The sequence below is a fragment of the Beta vulgaris genome, chromosome 6, assembly GCF_026745355.1.
Source record: "Beta vulgaris subsp. vulgaris cultivar EL10 chromosome 6, EL10.2, whole genome shotgun sequence".
Lineage (NCBI taxonomy): Eukaryota > Viridiplantae > Streptophyta > Magnoliopsida > Caryophyllales > Amaranthaceae > Beta > Beta vulgaris.
Window position 1 is genome coordinate 55,785,757 of NC_079207.1, and position 20,888 is coordinate 55,806,644.

Below are 20,888 nucleotides of genomic sequence, written 5' to 3' on the forward strand. Positions count from 1 at the left end.
CACCTCTTCTAGTGGACCTTCTAGGAGCCATGGTTGAGAAGTAAATGATACTGTACAATATTTTCTCCCACTGTGGTCGCCAAAAAACCCGTTGAGCTGATTTTGCATTTCACCAACAAGTCAACCGCGCAATATTTTTTTGGTTCGGTAAGGGGCCGCCCCTCTGGTTACTGATTATATAGTTAACCTTGCTAACGTAAAAATGGCTCCTAAGATCGTAGAAGAAGTTAAGAAGGTAAAAACGTAGGGAATAATACCTATTGTGGAATGAAACTGAAGCTTAGGACAAACAAAGATGAAGAGAAACAAAAGTCATCCATTAAATAGTAACGATAGAGTTAGACTACAACTGTATGACAAGGAAGGATAATTACCTCCATGTTTACACAATTGGGAAAGATAATAGCACGCTAATGATCCATAAGGATGAACTACGCTACGCTAAGCTAAGCTAAACTACACTATACTTGGCTGCTAAGCCAAGTGCGGCTAAGGAAAGCAGTAAAATGCGAAAAGATAAGTGTTTGTTTGATGTGTGTTTGATGTGTTTAATGATGATTCGGCTTCCTCTATTTATAGACCTGGGATGATGAAGATCGTGGAGCAGTTGTGACAGTTATCTCCTGATAGCAGCTATTTGGCGCTCCTTTTCCGTATTTGAATCCTAACATACTTTCCCTCCAAGCTTCCTTCCTGGGTCGCTTGATGCTTCATGGGCTTTCTTGTATTGGGCCGTCTACAAATGGGCCATCTCTTACATATTCCCTTCTGGCGCTTATGTTTTATCGCTAGACTGTAGTATCCAAGAGATGCTAAGTCTCGCTTGTCTTTAGTCAACATTCGTCTTGATTAACACTGGTCAAACTCCTAATCGACATTGGTCAACAATGGTCAATATTAGTCAACAAAGTCAACTGAATATTTTTGATCTGTAACAAATATGTCTGCCTTTAATACCACCACCTTCGAAATAGAAGCTAAACACACACACACACACACACACACACACACACACACACACACACACACACACACACACACACACACACACATTCCGTCAAAGTTGCAACCAATATAACATCATTTTAGCTCATCCAATACAAATAAACCATGGTTCGTAAAACATGAGGGAAGGAAGCTATAGTGAAACCTAAAACTTTCTCTCTAAGAAAGCGCCCTGGTGTAGGATAAGGGAAAACGCTATCGTGCACCAAGTTGCTCCCATGGGGAGAAAGAAGAAGGCAACTGTGCCGGAAAATGGGTCGCCGGCGTCGGTACAACCTATTGAACAAACTGAACAAGCTAAGGAAGCTATAGTAGTTGTGGATCAAGAGAAAACGAATGGAACAGTAACTTTGAGTCCTTCAAATGTTACGATGCCAGAATCGATTAAGGCCAACGCTGCTGCAGGCATTGTTTTTGGAGAAGAAGCAAGACAGAACTGGAAGGCCTTTACAGCTCAGAGTAAAATTTCTGATAGAGGTATGGGATTAAAATTTGTTGCACCCACTGTGGTTGATGGATAATCTATTGCTAAACTTGAGAAATCTGAGGTAGATAAAATGAATGAAATATGGATGAATGCGGTGATAGTGTATGTTGTTGGCCAAAACCCAACACTTACAGCACTAAAATCCTTTATTATGGCTAACTGGAATTTGGGGAATGAACCTCAGATGTTTAAACATGAAGATGGATATTTTGTGGTCAAAATGGGTAGTAGAGAAGGTAGGGATGATGTGATTTTTGCAGGCCCTCACCTTTTCTATGGAAAGCCTATGATTGTCAAGCCATGGACAACAAGTTTTAACTTTCATAATGATGTGCTGAAGGTGATACCTATCTGGATAAAATTACCTAACCTTCCTTTGAACTGTTGGAGTGAGGATTCATTAAGTAGAATTGGTAGTCTGATAGGGGTCCCCTTATATGCTGATGAATGCACTTCAAAGGCTTTGAGGGTGTCTTTTGCAAGGATTTTGGTGGAGATGGATGTTACTAGGGAGGTGAAGAGAGTGGTGAAAATAGCTGACCCTAATGGTCAGACTATTGTCCAGCAAGTGGTGTATGACTGGTTACCAGCTTATTGCAAGAAGTGTAATGCAGTGGGACACAACTGCGAAAATAAGGTAAATAGAGTGCAAAAAATTCCACAAAAACAATGGGTGCAGAAGAAAGATAAAGTGGTTCAGATTCAGGAAGTTGCTGAGGCAGGTACTCAGGGTGATTGTGATGCAGAGGGTCCCTCATTAGCAGTAGATACTAACTTAGGTGGGGGTCCTGTTATTGAGGTAGATCCTAGCAAATTAATTACCCCTACTCAGACACCTGTAGTGACAAAAGAGGGTGAGCAAGAGAAGGAAATGGAAGCAGAAGGTGGATGGAAAGTGGTAACTAGGAAGACTAAGGATAAAGGAAAGCAAGCAATGTATGCTTCTAGAATGATTGATTAGAGTGCTACTCAGGATCCAGGGAGAACTGGAGGTGCTAAGGGACCAAACCCTTATCTGTCTTAATGATAATGGGATCCTAGAATGTTAGGGGTATGAATGACCCTATTAAAATAAAGGAAATTAAGCATTTCCTAGCTAAGAAGAAAATTACAGTATGTGCTTTGCTGGAGACAAGAGTTAGAGGGAAAAATGTGATAAAAGTGCAGAGAAAGTTGGGAGGCTATTGGAGTTGGTGTTGCAATTATACATCTTCCCCTAGAGGAAGGATGTGGGTGGACTGGCAAGCTACTGAGGTTCACTTGAGAGTGGTGAAGCAATCAGAGCAGGTTATGGTTTCTGAGGTTACTAGCATAGATGCAACTCTGGATTTTACCTTAGTTAGTGTGTATGGGTTGCATACTATAAATGATAGGAAGAGTCTATGGAGTGAACTATTGGAGGTGATAGGCACTTGTGACAGACCTTGCATTATTATTGGTGATTTTAATGCAGTATATCAGGTGGATGATAGAATAAATGGAGCCATGGTGAGTGAGGCTGAAACTAAAGATCTGGAAGATGTTGTTCTGAGGGGGAATGTAATTGAAGCACCAAGTATGGGTTTTTATTATTCCTGAAATAATAAAGGTACCGGGAATTATAGAATTGCTAGTAGAATAGATAGAGCATTTGTGAATGCTCACTGGATGGTTAAGTTTCCTGATGTGAAAGTCAATTACCTACCCAATAGAGTATCAGACCATTCTCCTTTGATTCTAGACTTGGAAGCTGCAAGAGAGGAAGGCAGCAGGCCTTTCAGGTTTAATAATATATTGTGTGAGCATAAGAATTTTGAAGAGGAAGTCAGGAATGCTTGGAGAGAAGGGCATGAGAGGTACAAAAATGAAACTTGTCTGGAGTAATCTAAAGAGGGTGAAGGTGGCTCTCAAGAATCTTCATTCTCACCATTATTCTCAAGCACACTTGAAGGTGGAGGATTATAGAAGGAAGCTTGATGCTATTCAGAATTTACCTCAAATACAACATGATGAGAGGGTGCAGCAGGAAGAAAAAGAGTGTGGTGAGCAGCTGAGATATTGGTCTCGAATTGAAGAAAGTATTATAAGACAAAAATCTAGAATAACTTGGTTACAGGAAGGTGATTCCAACACCAAGCTATTTTTCATTGCAATGAAGGTAAGAAGAGCAAGGAATAAAATGGCCCTTCTTTATACAGAGAATGATGTGCTATTGAATAGCAAAGTTGATATTCAACAGGAGTTGGTGGGTTTCTATGAGAAATTATTGGGTACTTGTGCTAGAGAATTACCTAGTATTGATCTCCCAACAGTTAGAGATGGTGCTAAGCTGAGTTCTGGAGCCCAAGAGATTCTAAGCCAGCCTGTAAGTTCACAAGAGATTGAGAGAGCTTTGTGGGATATTGAGGATTCCAAAGCCCCAGAAATGGATGGTTTTAATGCCCTATTTTTTTTAAAAATGCTGGAGAGTCATTAAACATGATGTTATTGCAGCTGTTCTAGAATTTTTTTCAAAATGATCATCTTCATGGTCCTGTAAACATAACTGCAGTTACTCTGGTGCCCAAGAAAGCAGATGCAAGATATGCCAAAGACTATAGGCCTATAGCTTGCTGTACCACTTTGTATAAAATCATCTCCAAGGTTATCACTCACAGGCTTCATCAGGTAATTGGGGAGGTGATCAACCAAGCTCAATCTAGGTTTATTCCTGGAAGACATATAGCAGACAATATTATACTAGCTACAGAGCTAATCAGAGGATATGGGAGAGCTCATATCTCACCTAGATGTGTTATCAAGGTGGACATTAGGAAAGCCTATGATTCTGTAGAATGGACTTTCCTAGAAAGCATGCTTTGGGAGCTAGGGTTCCCTAGCTCATAAGTGCATTAGATGGATAATGGCTTGTGTGCAAAGTGCTTCTTATTCTTTGCTCATTGATGGGATCCCTACTAAGCCATTTAAAGCTAAAAGGGCATAAGACAGGGAGACCCTCTCTCTCCCTTCTTGTTTGCCATCTGTATGGAATATTTGAGTAGGTGTTTGGGAAGGCTTAAGTTGAACCCTGACTTTAATTTTCACCCTAAGTGTGAAAAAATCCACCTTACCCACCTAATGTTTGCAGATGATTTGTTACTTTTTGCAAGAGCAGATATGAGTTCCATTGTTAAAATCATGGCAGCCTTCCAAAGCTTCTCACAAGTTTCAGGGCTAGAAGCAAGTGTGGATAAGAGCTGTTTGTATGTGGCTGGAGTATCTCAGGTTGAAGCAGCACTATTGGCAGAAGCTGTTCATCTACCAGTGGGGGAACTCCCTTTTAGATACTTGGGGATTCCTCTTACTTCTAGGAAATTGTCTTTTGTTCAATGTAAACATCTGATTGAGAAGATAACTGAAAGAGCACAAAGCTGGATGGCTCATCTTCTTTCATATGCAGGAAGAATGCAGTTGATCAGAGCCATCTTGAGTAGTATGCAAAACTACTGGGCCCATATATTCCCTCTCTCAAAAAAAGTAATTAAAGCTGTGGAAAGAATTTCCTGTAGGTTCTTGTGGACAGGTGAGACTAATCCTTCTCACAAAGCTCCTGTTGCTTGGGCTCAATTTTATAAACCTAAGAAAGCAGGTGGTTGGAACTTGATTGACATGAAGATTTGGAATAAGGCTGCTATTTGGAAATTGCTTTGGGCTTTGGCTTTCAAAACTGATAAACTTTGGGTGAGATGGGTAAATGCCTACTACATCAAAAGAGGGGACATTCATAGTGTTACCATTACTAGTAATACTTCTTGGCTGCTTAGGAAAATCATTGACAGTAGGGAAGTATTGATTGATATAGGAGGTTGGGATAATGTTTTGAAGCAGGGAAAGTAGAATATCAAATCTGTTTATAGTATGCTGGTGGGGAATGAAGAAATAGTGGAATGCAGGAGAATTATTATCAATAACAAGGCAACTCCAAAGAGTAAGTTTATACTATGGATGGCAGTCCAGAACAGACTCTACACTACTGATATACTGCAACAGTGGAACATTCAGTGTAACAGGATTTGTTACCTTTGTGAGAAAGAGTTAGAGTCAGCAAACCATCTGTTTTTCCAATGTGAGTATGCTGACCAGGTGTGGAGGCCTTTGCTCCAACTTCTGGGGATCAGCAGACGTGGACAAGGGTTCCGAGAGGAGAAAATTATAGCTGCAGCTAAAGCTCACAGCAGGAGTCGCAAAGCTCAAATATATGTTAGCTTAATTACAGAGGCAATATACATGATTTGGTTACAGAGAAACCAGAAAGTTTTTAGTGGTAATTGCTTAACAGCAAGTCAAACCATGAGAGAAATTGTCTTTAAAGTTGCTGGGAGATGTGATAGTAGAGATAGAAGTATGTTAATCTTGTAACTTGTAGTCTGGTGGTCTCTTTCCCTCTAGTTGTTGGGAAAGTTTGATTTTAGTTTGTAATCTCCTTTTTTTTGGTAGCCAATAATAATTTTGAATTGCCAAAAAAAAAAAACTACAAATAAACCATATACACACGATTACATGCAACTAAATCTGCAAAAATTTGCCATAATATCCCCTAAAATAATTGAACAACCCAGACCTGAATCCCAGAAATAAAGTAAATCTACAACATATTTCCAAAAAAAATCCAGTTGTCCCACAATGAATTATATATCAATCTTAAATTCAAGTATCCATACATATGTGCAAGTCGATTAAAAAATGATTCATTGACATATAATACAAAGCATGGATAATAATAAGCATTCTACTCGTAGTACGTACTAAACTTCACTTCAATAATATTGTTGTTCTAAAATATTTTGCCCATTGTTCTCGAACCTGATTTATTTCATTATCATTCCAGGTCGTCGATCTTCCCAAGTATTCCTTACAACAAGAAGAAAAAAAAGGTCAATGATGATTTTTTTAACATGAAAGAAAATTCTATTACTTCAAATTAGAAACAAAATTCCAAGGATGAAAAAACGAAACATAAAGCCAAACCACTAGAACTATATCCTCATGACCATGCATGCCAAATCACATGATCATGAAGTTCCATAAGGCAGCCAACATCTAAGGAAGTGGGAACTCATCCCATAGACCCATACAACATAAAATAACACCAACATAACATAAGCAACAAATAAAAGGAGATGTAACGTATAGGAGAACGGTAATGAGGTAGACGCTGTGGGTACAAAGTAGCAACGAAACCAGGAGCATCAAGCATCCGGTGTTTTCTCAAAGTTTACGCAACAGTACACTGCAGCTATAGCAGCAGGGCGGAAGCAGATGCACAACATCAGGGTAAAATTAGATGCACAGCAGCAGGGCAGAAGGAGATGTGTAGCAGAAGGGAAGAAGCAGATGCAAAGCAGCAGCGCCATGGACAACAGCACCCTACTGCATTCTGACCTTAGTGGAAGGCCACTGCAGCCACTAACACAACAACACTAGCAGCAGAGTGTAGATACCTACATGTGTCCCTAGCCCAAGACGGCCAATGATAAGACACCCCTTGCAACACACTAGCATAATTGAGAGAGCTAGGGCCTTGATAGACCCTAAAAAGGCAAGTTTCCACTACACCAAGCACATTTTCCTACACTAAGCACCCTTTAAAAATGAGTTTTAATTTCCAAATAATTTTAACTTATTTTTAGACATTTTTCTAGAATTTTTCGTGATTTTTCTGAATTTTTCTAAGCATTTTTGCAATTTTTCGGAATTTTCAGCAATTTAATTAATTTTACAATGATTAATTAAATTATCAAAACAGCTCCAAAAATTACGAAATTTTAACACAAAATACTAAAATTTACAAGGAATTTTCACATATTTTTTCCATAATTTGTCGACGTGTGTAAAAATAGTTACAAATTTCTTAAGAAAAAACGCGCAACCGAGCAAAACGGAGTGTTTCGAAAGCTTCCGGAACCTTCCTAGCCGTGGCTTGCTCCCCAAGCACGTACACATTCATCCCCCTATCTTCCCGTGCAATCATGTCGACATCATGAGCATAGAATTATTTTTAACCATTTTTAAACCAACAAAATAAACCAAAAAAGGCCAGAAAATCAAGCAGAAAAGGGAAGGAATTCTGGGCGCTATTACGCCCAGCTCACTTTCTCCCCGGCCAATCTTCCTTTGCCTATAAATACATAGCCCACAACCTCATTTCTCACACAAATACGTCCTAAGGCAAGCCTATGCTCAATTCTCTCCTCTCTCTCACTCTAAAAACACTCTCAAACACATTCAAATTCTCTCTCTCTCTTTCGCATTGAAATTCAAACGCGCAATCCAATTTTCTAAGGTCCTTGATGAAGCTGATATAATTGAGTGTTTCCATGTTGACGTCATTGATGTCAGGCATATAAGGATTCTCAGAATTCTTCGAAAAACCAATAGGTTTATAAAATCTGAAACAGCGGGGATCTGATTTCAATCCCCTGGATAACTGTCATTGTATACAGGTTAAATTGCTCATCATCCCTTACAGGTTGGAATGATGAAAATGGTTATAAACTTGCAAGGCAGCTTTATGCTGATTATTCTCTGGTTTTTCTTGTCAAATATATGTTTTGATGCAACCTTGAGAAGTTTGCAAACAGAAAATCTTACAACATTTGATTATTACAGCTTGATGTCATTGATACTAGTGAATGTTATACTTTGTATTACATTATTATGTAAGCCGAATTTGATGCTAAGATGGTTTGACTTGAAAGTTACTAATGGGTGTCGGCATATTTTTACTTGTAAATCAACATGAGGGACTTGTCGTTCACAGTAACACCAAGTATGATTTGAGCAAGTGACTCATGTTACAAATTACTCAAGTCTAGCTGATCAAAAGCTTTTTTGTTTGCCACTTTAATTTGCTAGAATCTCTCTTGTAGATTAACCATTAACATCATTTCTAATCACAATTCTATTGTTACATTATGAAATATTGAAAGACATTTAGGAAATTTAAGTAAAAGACGATATGAAATCAAACTCAACTTGAATGACTCAAACCAATTGGGGTTGGTAACTTAAGATTAATTGAGTTCATGGTCATATTGTGGATTCTATATTCATTGTCCGAAATCCTTACAATTATCCCGATTTCAACAATAAACTTCCTAAATTACTCTTATTCCTAAACCACCTTCCCACCACCCAAGCCAACACAAATTCACCGCCAAGCACCCTAGCCACCCTAACCCGCAACCACCCCAGCCCACAACAACCTAGCCACTTTTTAATTTTTTTACTTCCTCCGTTTCAGAATACTCGCTACACTTTTAAAATTACGGACTCTTAGGCAAAATTTTGGGGAAGAAAGAGATAGAGAGAAAGAAATAAGGGGACCCATGTGGAAGGAGAGAGATAGAGAGAGTGCTTTACCCAAAAAAGAAGTGTAGCAAGTAATTTGAAACATCCTTAAATGGAGAGTGTAGCGAGTAATTCGAAACGGAGGAAGTAATAAAAAAACATGGTTGCCGTGCCACCCAAGGCGCGACCACCACAGGGGTTGGGCTTGCATAGTGGTTGTGTTTGTGGATGCTAGTTGGTGGTTTGTGGACTCGGTGATTTGAGCGGCTTGGAACTCATTGGTTCAGTGTTGGGTTTGAATGGAGGTGAGCCTAAGTGGCTTTGTCGTGCTAGGTGGTGGTTTAGGGGCAAGAGTAGTGAAGAAAACTCGATTTTGAAATAGGGACGACATAAAAGAATTTGAGGCGTCAATCACCTAGATTATTCACAACGCTCTCATAATTTTTTCCCTTTTTTGTGTACACAGTGTCACTTGAAGTACAAATGATATAAACGAGATTCGATTTCAATTTAAGAACCTTGATCCAAAACTTTAACCAACCTATTAGCATCATGATTCATGACATGGTGCCCTTATTATGATCTTAGTGAATAGCCAATGTGACCAATGCGAGCAAGATTCCTTGAAACACTTGTCACTTTGGCAGTTGTCAACAATGCACAGAATAACTGGTGCTCAGCTCTCAAACATATTACAAAGACTGAAACAACAACCCCAAATCAACAATGGCGACGACAATAAATTGTTTTGGAAAAACAATATTGTGACATGTGGGCCACTTATATGTTGCCACATAGATGCTATATGTTTGCAAACATCTAGCAAAAAGAGGTTTATCATTCCTCGACAAGGAGCGCAAGTGGGACTTCATTAGGAAACCACACAGTTTTTCGTTTATGGGAGTCTTTTGGCTGATCAAGTTGTTCAAGTTGTTCAAGTCTTACTCAACCGTGTTCCTGCTTCTTCTCCTGCTATTCTCCCTAATTTGTTCGTCTCTCTTTCTCTCTCCTCTTTATATTGCTCCATTGTTTTAATTATGTTCTTGATTGTCAGTGGCGTATCCACTATGGGTTTGCCGGCGGGTTCCGGCAAACCCATAGTGGATCTGAAAAAACGTAAATTCCTATTGTGTAAATAGTGAGAAAATACAAAATCGTGAATAAAATTCTCTTGTGCATAGAGTTCGAACCCATGGAATGAAAATCCTAGATATGCCACTGTTGATTGTGCGTTAACGGCTCATTTTGATCATTTGATCAAATGAGTTCAATTGTTTTTCTAATTGGTGAAATGGGTTTAGGCTTAATCTTACTCTAATGATATGGAAATCATATACTGTACAAATTACTGTACAAATCTTACTCTAATGATATGGAAATCATATACTGTAATGTTAGAGATATATTAGGATACTAAAGATGTGACAAGTTTATGAGAGGAGAGAAACAATATGATTTTATTAAGGTGTGTTCAATAATGAACGATGACTACAATATATATAGGAGTATATAGAAACTCCTATCCGGAAACCATCTCCAAAAGATATATTATTCTTAATATTTATCTTAAATAAGTCATAAGATAATATTTCCCTAAGATAATTAATATCCTAATACTAATATATCCTAAAGATATTTATCATATCTTTAGTATCCTAATATATCTCTAACACCCTCCCGCAACCGCAACGGCAGTAATACGAACGTTGCGATTGGAGAAACAAAAAAATTAAGTCAAATCAAATTAAATAAATATATTGTTGGGAACGCCATTCTTTTGGAACCCGCCAAGTTTTTTTTCTTTTTGATGAGAACGCCAATTCTTTTCGAACTCACCAAATATTTCAATAAATCAGGAACGCCATTCTTCTCGAACCCGTAATTTTCTTTTTCTTGAAGATGAAAACGTCAATCTTTTCGAATCCATCAATCGTCAGTCAAACGGGGACGCCATTCTTTCCGAACCTGCAAATAATTTTTTTTTTCTTGATGAGAACGTCATTCTTTTCGATCTCACCAAAAATTTCAGCAAAACGGGAACGCCATTCTTTTCGAACCCATTAAGTATACGAGGGACGCCATTCTTTTCGAACCTCTTATCACATATATATATCAATCCACGGAAAACATCGTTCTCTTTCTATCACTTTTCTTCTGTTTCCCTCCCGCGATTCAAGACCTCTCTTTGAATCGTCTGTTTTTCAATTATTTTTTTTTTTGATCGCAACGGTGGTGGGCTAAAATAAAACCTCATGAAACCCTGTCTATTAGTAGGAAAAAAATCTCAACTTTATGAGAATATATCCGGCCGGTGGGCTTAAAATTCTAACCCACCGGCAGGAGAGAACAATATTTAGAGTTTTGACCCAAGATCTCGATTGGCTCTTGATACAATGACAAGTTTATGAGAGGAGAGAAATAATATGATTTTATTAAGGTGTGTTCAACAATGAACGATGACTACAATATATATAGGAGTATATAGAAAATCCTATCCGAAAACCATATCCAGAAGATATATTATTCTTAATATTTATCTGAAATAAATCATAAGATAATATTTCCCTAAGATAATTAATATCCTAACACTAATATATCCTAAAGATATGAACATGTACAAATTACCAAAATTTTCTGCTTTTATTTCCCTTTTCTATTTCATGGTGGCAATTGGCTTGATTTTTGTTTTGTTAAGTTGTTGAATTGTTGAATTGGGTGTGTTTAATCTGTGTTTGAATCAACTTTGAATTAAGGAATGTCAATTCATATCATATAGTATTATCTTGCATATTACAATTACTTTGTTGATAAATTTAAGTCCATTTGTTGAAATTGAATCGCCTTCTCCAGCAATAGGTTTAGCATCAAAGGTCGAGTATATCTCGCAATTTTGCCTGTTGAGAACAAGAAAGTGCTTGGAAGGGTATGCTTTTAACCTTCAATACTGTTCAAGTTTGCATAGATTGCATGATTATTTATTTACCTGTTTATTGCTTACCAACAGGTTTTGACCGGGGTAACGAATCATGAGTTAGATATCCTTGATATATTTGAGGATGTAGAGTATGTCAGAAATTCAGTAGAAGTCACTCTTGAGGTAATTCTATCATTCTGCTTCTCATATGTTTGTAAGTTTAAAACATTTCTGAGTCAAGCTTTTCCTGAATTTAAGTAATTCATCAAATGTAGCACTTGTTTCCAATTGATTACATTAACTAGACAATCATTGTTTGATATTACAAAAAAAGGTTAACACTTTGTTATGAATGGAAAGGAAGGGAAGCAAAGGGAAGGAAAAACTAGGGGGGATATTTCTTTTGTTTGGGTAAATGGTTGGGAGAAGAAAGAGGAGGGGAGGAAATCTTTTTTCCCTCTGTCTTGAAGAAACAATGTCTCTCCAAATTTTTGAGAGATTTTGAAGGAATGGAGCACCTTATTCCCTCTCGTTCTTGTTCGTTTTTCTTGCTAACGAAACAAATTGCTAATATTATTATGCAACAAATTCAAAGAGAAATATGACTACCTCATTCCTTTACAAACATTTGCTCCTTTACCAACATATTAAAAAAAAAAGCCTCAGCAGTTCATGCAATATAGACGCATCTGATTGTGTAAATAATATATAGATTATAGAGTATGCTTATTTCATTTCTTTGAAACTTCAATTAGGACATTTTGATGGTTCAAACTTTGTAATTTGCTGTGTAGAACTGAGCTTGTATTAATCTCTTGTTCCTAGTCAGTTTGTCTTATAAGTGATAAACTGGATGTTTTGGTTCGTTTGACAAAAATAAAAAATTTGATGTAATATTTTGTAGGACTCCTTGGAGAAGTTGCAGGCCTATGCATATGTTTGGGATGATAAAGATGATCCAAACTTGTATGGAGATTGGGACTTTGAGGTAATCTCCAAACAACATCCCCCCTCCCCCCCTCCCCTCTTTTCTCTGTGTGTGTGTGTGTTTGTGTGCGCGCGTGCGCTGAAAAGCTCTAACACATTCCATTTATCTTCAATTTCTTCATGTAGGTGTTGTTTATATAATTATGCATCATGCTAGTTTGGGGGATTTGGAAGGTTTATTGTAAGTCGTAACCATTGTCAACAGTGGAATAATCCTATGTGACTATGGAGCTGGAGGTTATGCATGAATGGTGTTGTGTTTTTTGTTTATTCTTTGGAAGTTTAATGCCTGTATGGTTCTAAGCAGTTTGGTCTACCTTTTTTGGAGGGTGGTAAAATATTCAAGGATCTAGCGCAGCCTTGTTCTGCTTTGATGTCTTTCTGGCTTTGCTTCACTGTAAGCATACACATGATGGATTTTAAAAGTCACAATCAAGTATGAAACCAGCTTAGACTTCATCCTCCTGCTTGGAGTGTTGTATTTTGTAAAATAATTCAAAATAGCTTATTTGGAGTTTATATCTTAGAATATTCTCTTCATATAGATTTCATTAAACTTAAAGACAATACTTGGAGATTCTGTGTTATTTTGTTCAATTCTTTGTTGCAGACTTGCATAACAGTGTTTGGATAGAAGAAGTTGCAGGAAAAAAAGGAGGGAGGAAAATGAAGCATTCATTTCTATTGTTTGGATAAAAAAAGGATGACCTAAGGAAAAGGAGGGATATAACACTAGTAGAAGGGAAAGCATTGGATAGTCTATATACATGTTATCCTCCGCTGTTCCACTTGACAAACCCAAGATGCTTGTTTTATGCTTAGGTAGTCATTGCAATAAAACCACTTCAAGCCTATCTGAAACTTTGCGCCACGTGAAATGTAATTGCTAAAAGGCAAGTGGGATAGGTTGACCCAAAGGAGGAAAAATGATCTGTAATGAATCAATATTACTAGAAGGGTAGTTTAGGTATTTTGTAATACGTTAGATACTAGAAATTGGTAGAAGCTTCTAGAGTTAGTTTTATTTATAAATAAGGCTAAGTAGTAAGTGCTTACGTATGTCACATGTTTATGTAATTGGAGTGAAAACTCATTGGGAGAGTTGTGAGCCTCTCGAATGCTCACTTTTGGGAGAGATTCAAGCCTCTCGAAAGCTTGAAATTTATCTTAGGTTGTTAATAGTTTTCATTGTTCATCTTTAATCTACAAATATAGCCAATTAATCATCATTCTCAGTTCTATACTTCTACTGTCAGAATGTCATCCACCTCAGTTCTTCACATGATCCACTAGGTGCCTCATGCGTTTGATATGAATTCTTGGTCTAGATATACCTAAATATTTGCTTTGAATCCCATTAGTAAAATACAACTTATTTGTCCTTTTCTTTGTGAGTATGTACAGGCAGTACAGCTAATGTGCTTGTGGGTTGCAAGGGGAGTCTTAGGTGCTAATTGGAAATAATAGATAATAATTATATCACCCAATCTGATCGGTCTTTGAAAGTAAATAGCTTACCGGACCTAGTTTAACAGTATTAGCTGGAAGTATGTAAATCTGCGCTCAGGAGGGGATTAACAGCTGGACTGGCTGAGGGAATATTTTGGTCTAAACATTCAACATCTGAAAGACAGATGTTATAAAGTCATCGAGTCTGTTTGTTCTCTTCCAGACTAATAGATCATCTCAAAAAAAGAAGTTAAGGGTGAAATTTTAGGGTATAAATCGGGTGGTTGAAATTTTGACCAAGCTCATGCCTCAATTATCGGGGTAATTTTATCATGCTCTAATCAATGATTCTGTAAACTATGATAGCATCCCTCTGAACTTTATAGAGTTCTTATATTGGGATTTTGAGGTAACCCGCCCTTCTCACGGTGTGTGTGTGTACTGAAAAGCTCTAACCCATTCCTTGAGTTCATTCCATTAACCTTCAATTTCTTCTTGTCGGTGTCGTTTATATAATTATGCATTATGCTTGTAAGGACTCGTAACCATTGTCAACAGTGGAATATATTCCTATGGTTGGACTCTGGAGGTTATGCATGAATGGTGTTGTGTTTTTTGTTTACTCTTTGGAACTTTAAGGTTTAATGCCTGTATGATTCTAAACAGTTTGGTCTGTCTTTTTGGACGGTGGTAAAATATTCAAGAATCTAGTGCAGCCTTGTTCTGCTTTGATGTCCTTTTGGCTTCACTGTAAGCATACACATGATGGACTTTAAAGTCACAATCAAGTATGAAACCAGGCTTCGTCCTCCATTCCCTCAGCTTGGAGTGTTGTTCATTGTAAAATAATTCAAAAAAGCTTATTTGGAGTTTATATCTTGGAATATTCTCTTCATATAGGTTTCATTATACTTGCAGAACTTAAAGATGCAAGTCTTGGAGATTCTATTCCCCCTAAAATTTCATAGTGACTTCCTCTCCCAACATCATCTACTCTTCTTCATGAAGAAAGCTTAAAAACCATGGTGAAAAGATGAGAACTTTAGGCTGTTGCGGTGATGGCCCTATTCTTTTCAACTTATTTTCAGTATTTATTGAATAAGATAAGTTAAGATAAGTATCAATAAGTACTAATAAGTATACTTATTAGTTTTCTCTCTCACAAAATAAGTTCAAAATAAGATAAGTTCAGATAAGTTGAAAAGAACACACCCGATATATGCTATTTGTCTCACCTTTCTTCTTTCAAGTTTCTCATTTTCTATGATTTTTAAGATCTCGACTCTCGATTTAGGATACTTTACCGGTACACGAATTGATAACTCTACCCAGGCGTGTTGAGTGCCATGTTGCAAGTTGAGTCGAGTTAACACGCAATACCCTGGGTTTAAGAGGGTGTCAGAGTAAGGAAGGAAAATGAAGTGTTTGCTGAATCATTTTCCATTGTTTTGATAACAAATGGATGACCTAAGGAAAGGGAGGGATAACGCTGGTAGAAGGGAAAGTATTGGATAGTCTACATAGATGTGATTCTCTGCTGTGCAACTTTACAAACCCAATTTGCTTGTTTTGGGCTTAGGTAGTCATTGCAATAAAACCATTTCTAGCCTAACTGAAACTTGAATTTGTTTGAAACTTTGAAACCCAAGTTGCTTGTTTGATATTTTGTGCGATGTGAAATGTAATTGCTAAACGATAAGTTGGATAGAATGCCCCAAAGTCTGATCTGAATTCTTGGTCTAGCATCTAGATATTCCTAAATATTTGGTTTTGAATCCAGCATTAGTAAAATACAGCCATACAGCTTATTAGGTGTCTTTTACTCTTTTTCTTTGTGAGTATGTACAGCTCATGTGTGTGTGTGGGTGGCAAGAGGAGTCTCGGGTGCTAAGTAGAAATAATAGATGATAATTATATCACCCAAACTGACCTGTCTTTGAAGCTAAATAGTTTACCTGACCTAGTTTAACAGTAATAATACATGTAGTCATGTGCTATTAGCAGGAAGTATGTAAACCTGCCCTCAGGAGGGGATCGACAGCTGGACTAACTGAGGTAATATTTTGGGCTAAACATCCAACTTCTGAAAGACAAAGATGGTATCAGGTCATTGAGTCTATTTTTTCTCTTCCAGACTAATCATGCTTTATAAATTTGCGACCGCTTTTTGGTCACTAAATTAAACATCACTAGAGTTCAAAGGTCATACCATCTGTTATACTTCCACATATGACAAATGTACTGTGTAGGTTGTTCTCCTTTGCTGGATGATTTTATTGAGATGATCAAGGAATTTGTGAAAGAACTTGAAGAATCTGAGACGAAGTCAAGGGTGGAGACGTACAGTACCTTTTACCAATCTGGCGATGACAAGTCATCCAAAACTTGATCTGTCTTTGGTTCAAGTACGTCTTGCTCCACAGCTTTGGCATTTTTTTCCCAATATTGTAATTCTGTATAGTAGTTTATCATTTATCAGGAAAATGCCATCACAGGTTGATAGAGCTTTGGTTTCTGATTAAAAATAATACAGTAATTGGCAGTTATACTATGATGTTTAACAGCAGTATTGCTTCTTTTGAAGAGTAAATTATGACCTTCTGATTACATAGTGCAGCTGCAAATTTTCAATCAAACCTAGCTAGACAAAACTTAAACAAATATACTGAAACCTAAAAAATACTACCCAGAATCTTATAATCTGATAACAGACTTGGCTTTCTTTTTCTTTTTCGATTTTCTATTTCCTCTCTTCTTGTCCAACTCATGAAGTGTAAGAGTTAATCTGCTCTGCGTAGCTGTCTCCACCTCATATATGCGCCGTGTGCTCAAATTTTGCAGTTTGACCTCCTTTATCCTTTTGCTTGTATTGATATCATACCAACGAAATCTTGTATCTTGACCTTCTTCGACCATAGACTCTGACAGTAACAGTATGTTTTCATTCTTGGAAAGAGAGATTGGCTTAACCGTTTCAGCATCGGTCTTGACAGATAACAGTTTCGTCCAACAAGATTCTTTTACTCCATATTCTTTCATGACCCATATCTCTATTTTATCCCCGCCTAAGTCGGGTGGACGAAACCATGCACTCAACCATCCCTCTAAAACATTCAATTTGAGGGGATACCTTTGCATTTTACTGTGCCTTGGGAGCAAGGAAAATTCCTCAGAAACAAGATCAAAACGTAAAATAGTGTCTATATATGTTTCACCACCCTTAAATGGTCCGGTTACAACCCAATGTAAAGCCTTGTTCACAAAAACAGATTTAAAAGAACATATTCTTACATTAGTCATTAGGTGATCTTTAGGGAAACATTCAAGTGTCTTCCATGACTTCCTTTTCAAACTGTAAAGGTACGCGTGACAGGTCGGACTGCGAATGAACCAAATCACACACAGAAGCTTATAATCATATGTGCTACAATCGTACCCAAAGCCATACCTTATGAAACGTATGGAGTCATCTTGATCAGCAGTATGTTTATACTCTTCTCTAGGCATTGAAGGGATGGTACGATGTCGGTTTTGTAAAGGGCTGTATAGAAAGATTTTCTTCCAATACAGGTAGTCACCGACACCACGGCTAATGAAGCAAAGCAGACCATTACAGGATCCAATCAACCCAATGGTTTTCAAACCAGAACACATGTTCTGTGAAGCACGATAGTCTTTTATATTTAACGATGAACCATCAGTGAGATTAGTAGGGCTTATTCTGTATAACTGAGTATCCGATAAGACAAAAATAAGTTGATTGTTGGAGGATGTTTCGTTGTGATAGGAGTTTATGAAGGAAGGAGATTCTATAATGTGCTTCCATTTTTTGCAGACTGCTTTGAAGCGCGAAATAGAGTCCAGTGGCAACTGTAACAGTACATACTGCACCAGATCGCCCGGAAGGCGGTCCAGAAAATTGCTGTCAATCTTGATACTCTCTGTTCCCATTATTATTTTTCCTCCTGAAGTCCTCATCATCAAACCAATTTGATAATAATTGGCAAGATTTGCTATTTGAAAACGAGAAATCTTCGAAGGCAATGCGGATGTAAGCCACAATAATTAAGGATAACTCAAACTCGATCTCAACTTTAATTAATAACTCAAACGCTTTATATAGGGTGAAGTAGTAGAACTGTTAGATAAAAGATAAAATTCTAGAAACTAGGGAAAAAATAATCAAAATTAAAAGTCAATGATATTTTTTTTCCCTTTAAATTAAAAATTATTTAGGACTCTTGGAAAATATGATAATTTTTAAAACTGACAACAAAAAAAATCCAAACCGCCTTTTTCAATTTCTTTTTCAGTTTTTTTTATCATTTCTTTTTAGGTTTTGTATTTTTAAAAACTAAAAACAAAAAACGATACTGAACGGACTAGACCATAAAAATATATGTTAGGTATACACCAAAAAGAATACTTTGTATTTATGTTAGGACGATGAGGTGGACTTGGAAAACATATCCTAAAATTCAAAGTGATTAACAAAAAAATTCCTAGTGATGATAGATGGAAAGAATACATAAAAGATGTTAAAATTTGTAAAAACAATAGTGCGTAAGAGAATTCCCACCAATGAGGATTTTTTTCCTCATGGTAAAAATTGAAGTGAAAAAACAACAAAAATGAATCACACCAATGATCATTAAAAAAATTTCTCACGAGCAAAATTCATTCTCCTCAAACTTTGAGGAGAATCGCTGGTGAATAGTGCTGGAGTGGGCCACACTCATGGGTGGTGGGCTACTGCTATAATTTTTTTTCTTTCCCTCTGTCCAAAACGACGCGTTTTGGGTTCAGGGTTGCTCCCCCTTTCCCCAAAATGCGTTGTTTTGGGTAGGGGAAAAACAAAAAAAAATTATAATAGCAGGCGCTGACTGGGCGCGACACGTGGCCAGTCAGCAATTCAACTAATGAGATTTTTTCATTGTTTTCTCAACGAATCTATTTTTGTAAAGGCTATTTGGACCCCGAAACTATTTTTTTTTTTAAAAAAAACACCAATGGTCTTCCCCCCCCCCCCCCCTAAATATACATTCATTTTGATGTATTTTGACATATTTCACAAATCTTAAAAATCTCTTACTTCGTATTAATCTCAAATTTTACTTCAAAAATCTAAATTTTCTCAAGTTCTTTTTTTGACCATCAGTGTAATGAAAAAGTTACTTATGAGGAAAAATTGGGTGGGAAAAGAGAGAAAGTAGGAGAGAGAGTGGTGAGGATATTTTTTAGACCATTGGTGACAATAGTCTAATAGGTCTTGCACCAAGATAGTATTTTGAATCATAAGTGTGCGTAATAGGTCTTGCACCAAAATACATCCACTTTCTTGTCAACAAAAAAATTAAAAAATAAAAAATAAAACCCATCCACTTTGTAGTATTGTTGGCCTATATCTTCCTCGGTCTGTTTTCAGCCACGGACAAATTTATGTGGCCGTATCAAGAGTTACTAGCAAGAAGGGTTTGAAAATTTTAATAGTTGATAAAGAACGTGGAACATCAAATGTTACCACGAACGTTGTGTACAAAGAAGTATTTCAGAATGTTGGTTAAATACTCTTATTATTAATGTTACTCAATAATTAATTTTTGTTGAGAAACAGTGGAATGAACATTTCCACTATTTACATATGTGTGAAGTCCATTATTCACAATAGTGTGAAGTCCACTATTCACAATAGTGTGAAGTCCATCTTTCCTGCGTGCTTTTAATGCATGTCAGGTAATTTTCTTCCGTGTTGAAAATTTTGCAATTGTGCACAGTAGAAACTTTGCCTATATATACCAGTGTAAGAAATCAGTTTTACACATCAATGCAATACAATACTCTCTGATATATTTCATAACTTCTCTCTCTATTTCTCACAACACGTTATCAGCACGAGTGTTCTACCGGAAATTTTTTTTAAGGTATCTTTAAAATTTTTACATCCATTTTGTTTTTAAGTTTAAATTTTTTTCTCCAAGCCCAACCCTTTTACTACCCGAACATGGACCAACAAAGTAACGGGATTAACATTGTTTTACACAATGTCTCTGTCTCGGGTATTTATTTTTGGATAGAGCGAAACAATGTGCCATTCACTACCAACCCAGCGAGGGGAACTGTAATACAGCCCCGACCCAGTAACCGTAACAACGGTACAAATACTCATACCAGAGAAAACCCACAAACCCCTGTTCCCAACACCAATAATAACCCTCCTATACAACCAGCTGAAAATCAACTCCGCCCAGTAATAAAAGAGATAGAGATGAACAGGAAGAAACTAGTAGTAAACGTCACCATACTACTAACGCAGAAAACAAATAATTTTAACGCCACCTTCATGGAGGGCAAGGACATTTTATTTACGTTATTTTATTTTATCTGCTCTTAAACCGCCTATATGGACAGGTTAATTTTTTTATTGCCACCTATATGGACGGCCTAGTGAAGTGATAGCATTATTATGTCTTATATGTGCAATAATGTCGTATGTATGCAGGGAACAAGCATTCAGAACATTATTATATATTATTGTCTCTAATCTTCTATTTTTTTTGCATTTATAGTTACATATATTATATTACCAATTTACTAGCATGCTCTAATATATATTTGTCAATATTAGAATTTTATTGCGTTGTATATTTTTTAACTGTATATGAACTGCACAGTTAGGGATAACCCTCTATAAAAGCGGATTACCATCCCCATTTTCACCACATATCCCTTATCTTCTTC

General features: G+C 36.9%; 3 protein-coding genes across 3 annotated transcripts; 2 read left to right on the plus strand and 1 right to left on the minus strand.

The window, feature by feature from the left end:
* Positions 1-1,562: 1,562 nt before the first annotated feature.
* LOC125494013 (uncharacterized) lies at positions 1,563-3,070 on the plus strand. The gene is made up of 2 exons (XM_048637511.1): positions 1,563-2,428; positions 2,542-3,070. The coding sequence occupies exons 1-2, from the start codon at positions 1,563-1,565 to the stop codon at positions 3,068-3,070; spliced, it is 1,395 nt and encodes a 464-aa protein (XP_048493468.1).
* Positions 3,071-5,455: 2,385 nt separating this feature from the next.
* Positions 5,456-19,761, plus strand: LOC104897326 (uncharacterized). The gene is given in 9 exon segments (XM_057395801.1): positions 5,456-5,852; positions 7,980-8,038; positions 9,624-9,689; positions 9,691-9,788; positions 11,651-11,723; positions 11,805-11,897; positions 12,619-12,702; positions 16,152-16,555; positions 17,986-19,761. Coding segments are annotated over 8 exon segments (1,008 nt in total). The 3' UTR covers positions 16,290-16,555; positions 17,986-19,761.
* On the minus strand, positions 16,845-18,101 carry LOC104897325 (F-box/kelch-repeat protein At3g23880-like). Its single transcript, XM_010684185.2, has one exon. The coding sequence runs from the start codon at positions 18,099-18,101 to the stop codon at positions 16,845-16,847; it is 1,257 nt and encodes a 418-aa protein (XP_010682487.2).
* Positions 19,762-20,888: the final 1,127 nt, after the last annotated feature.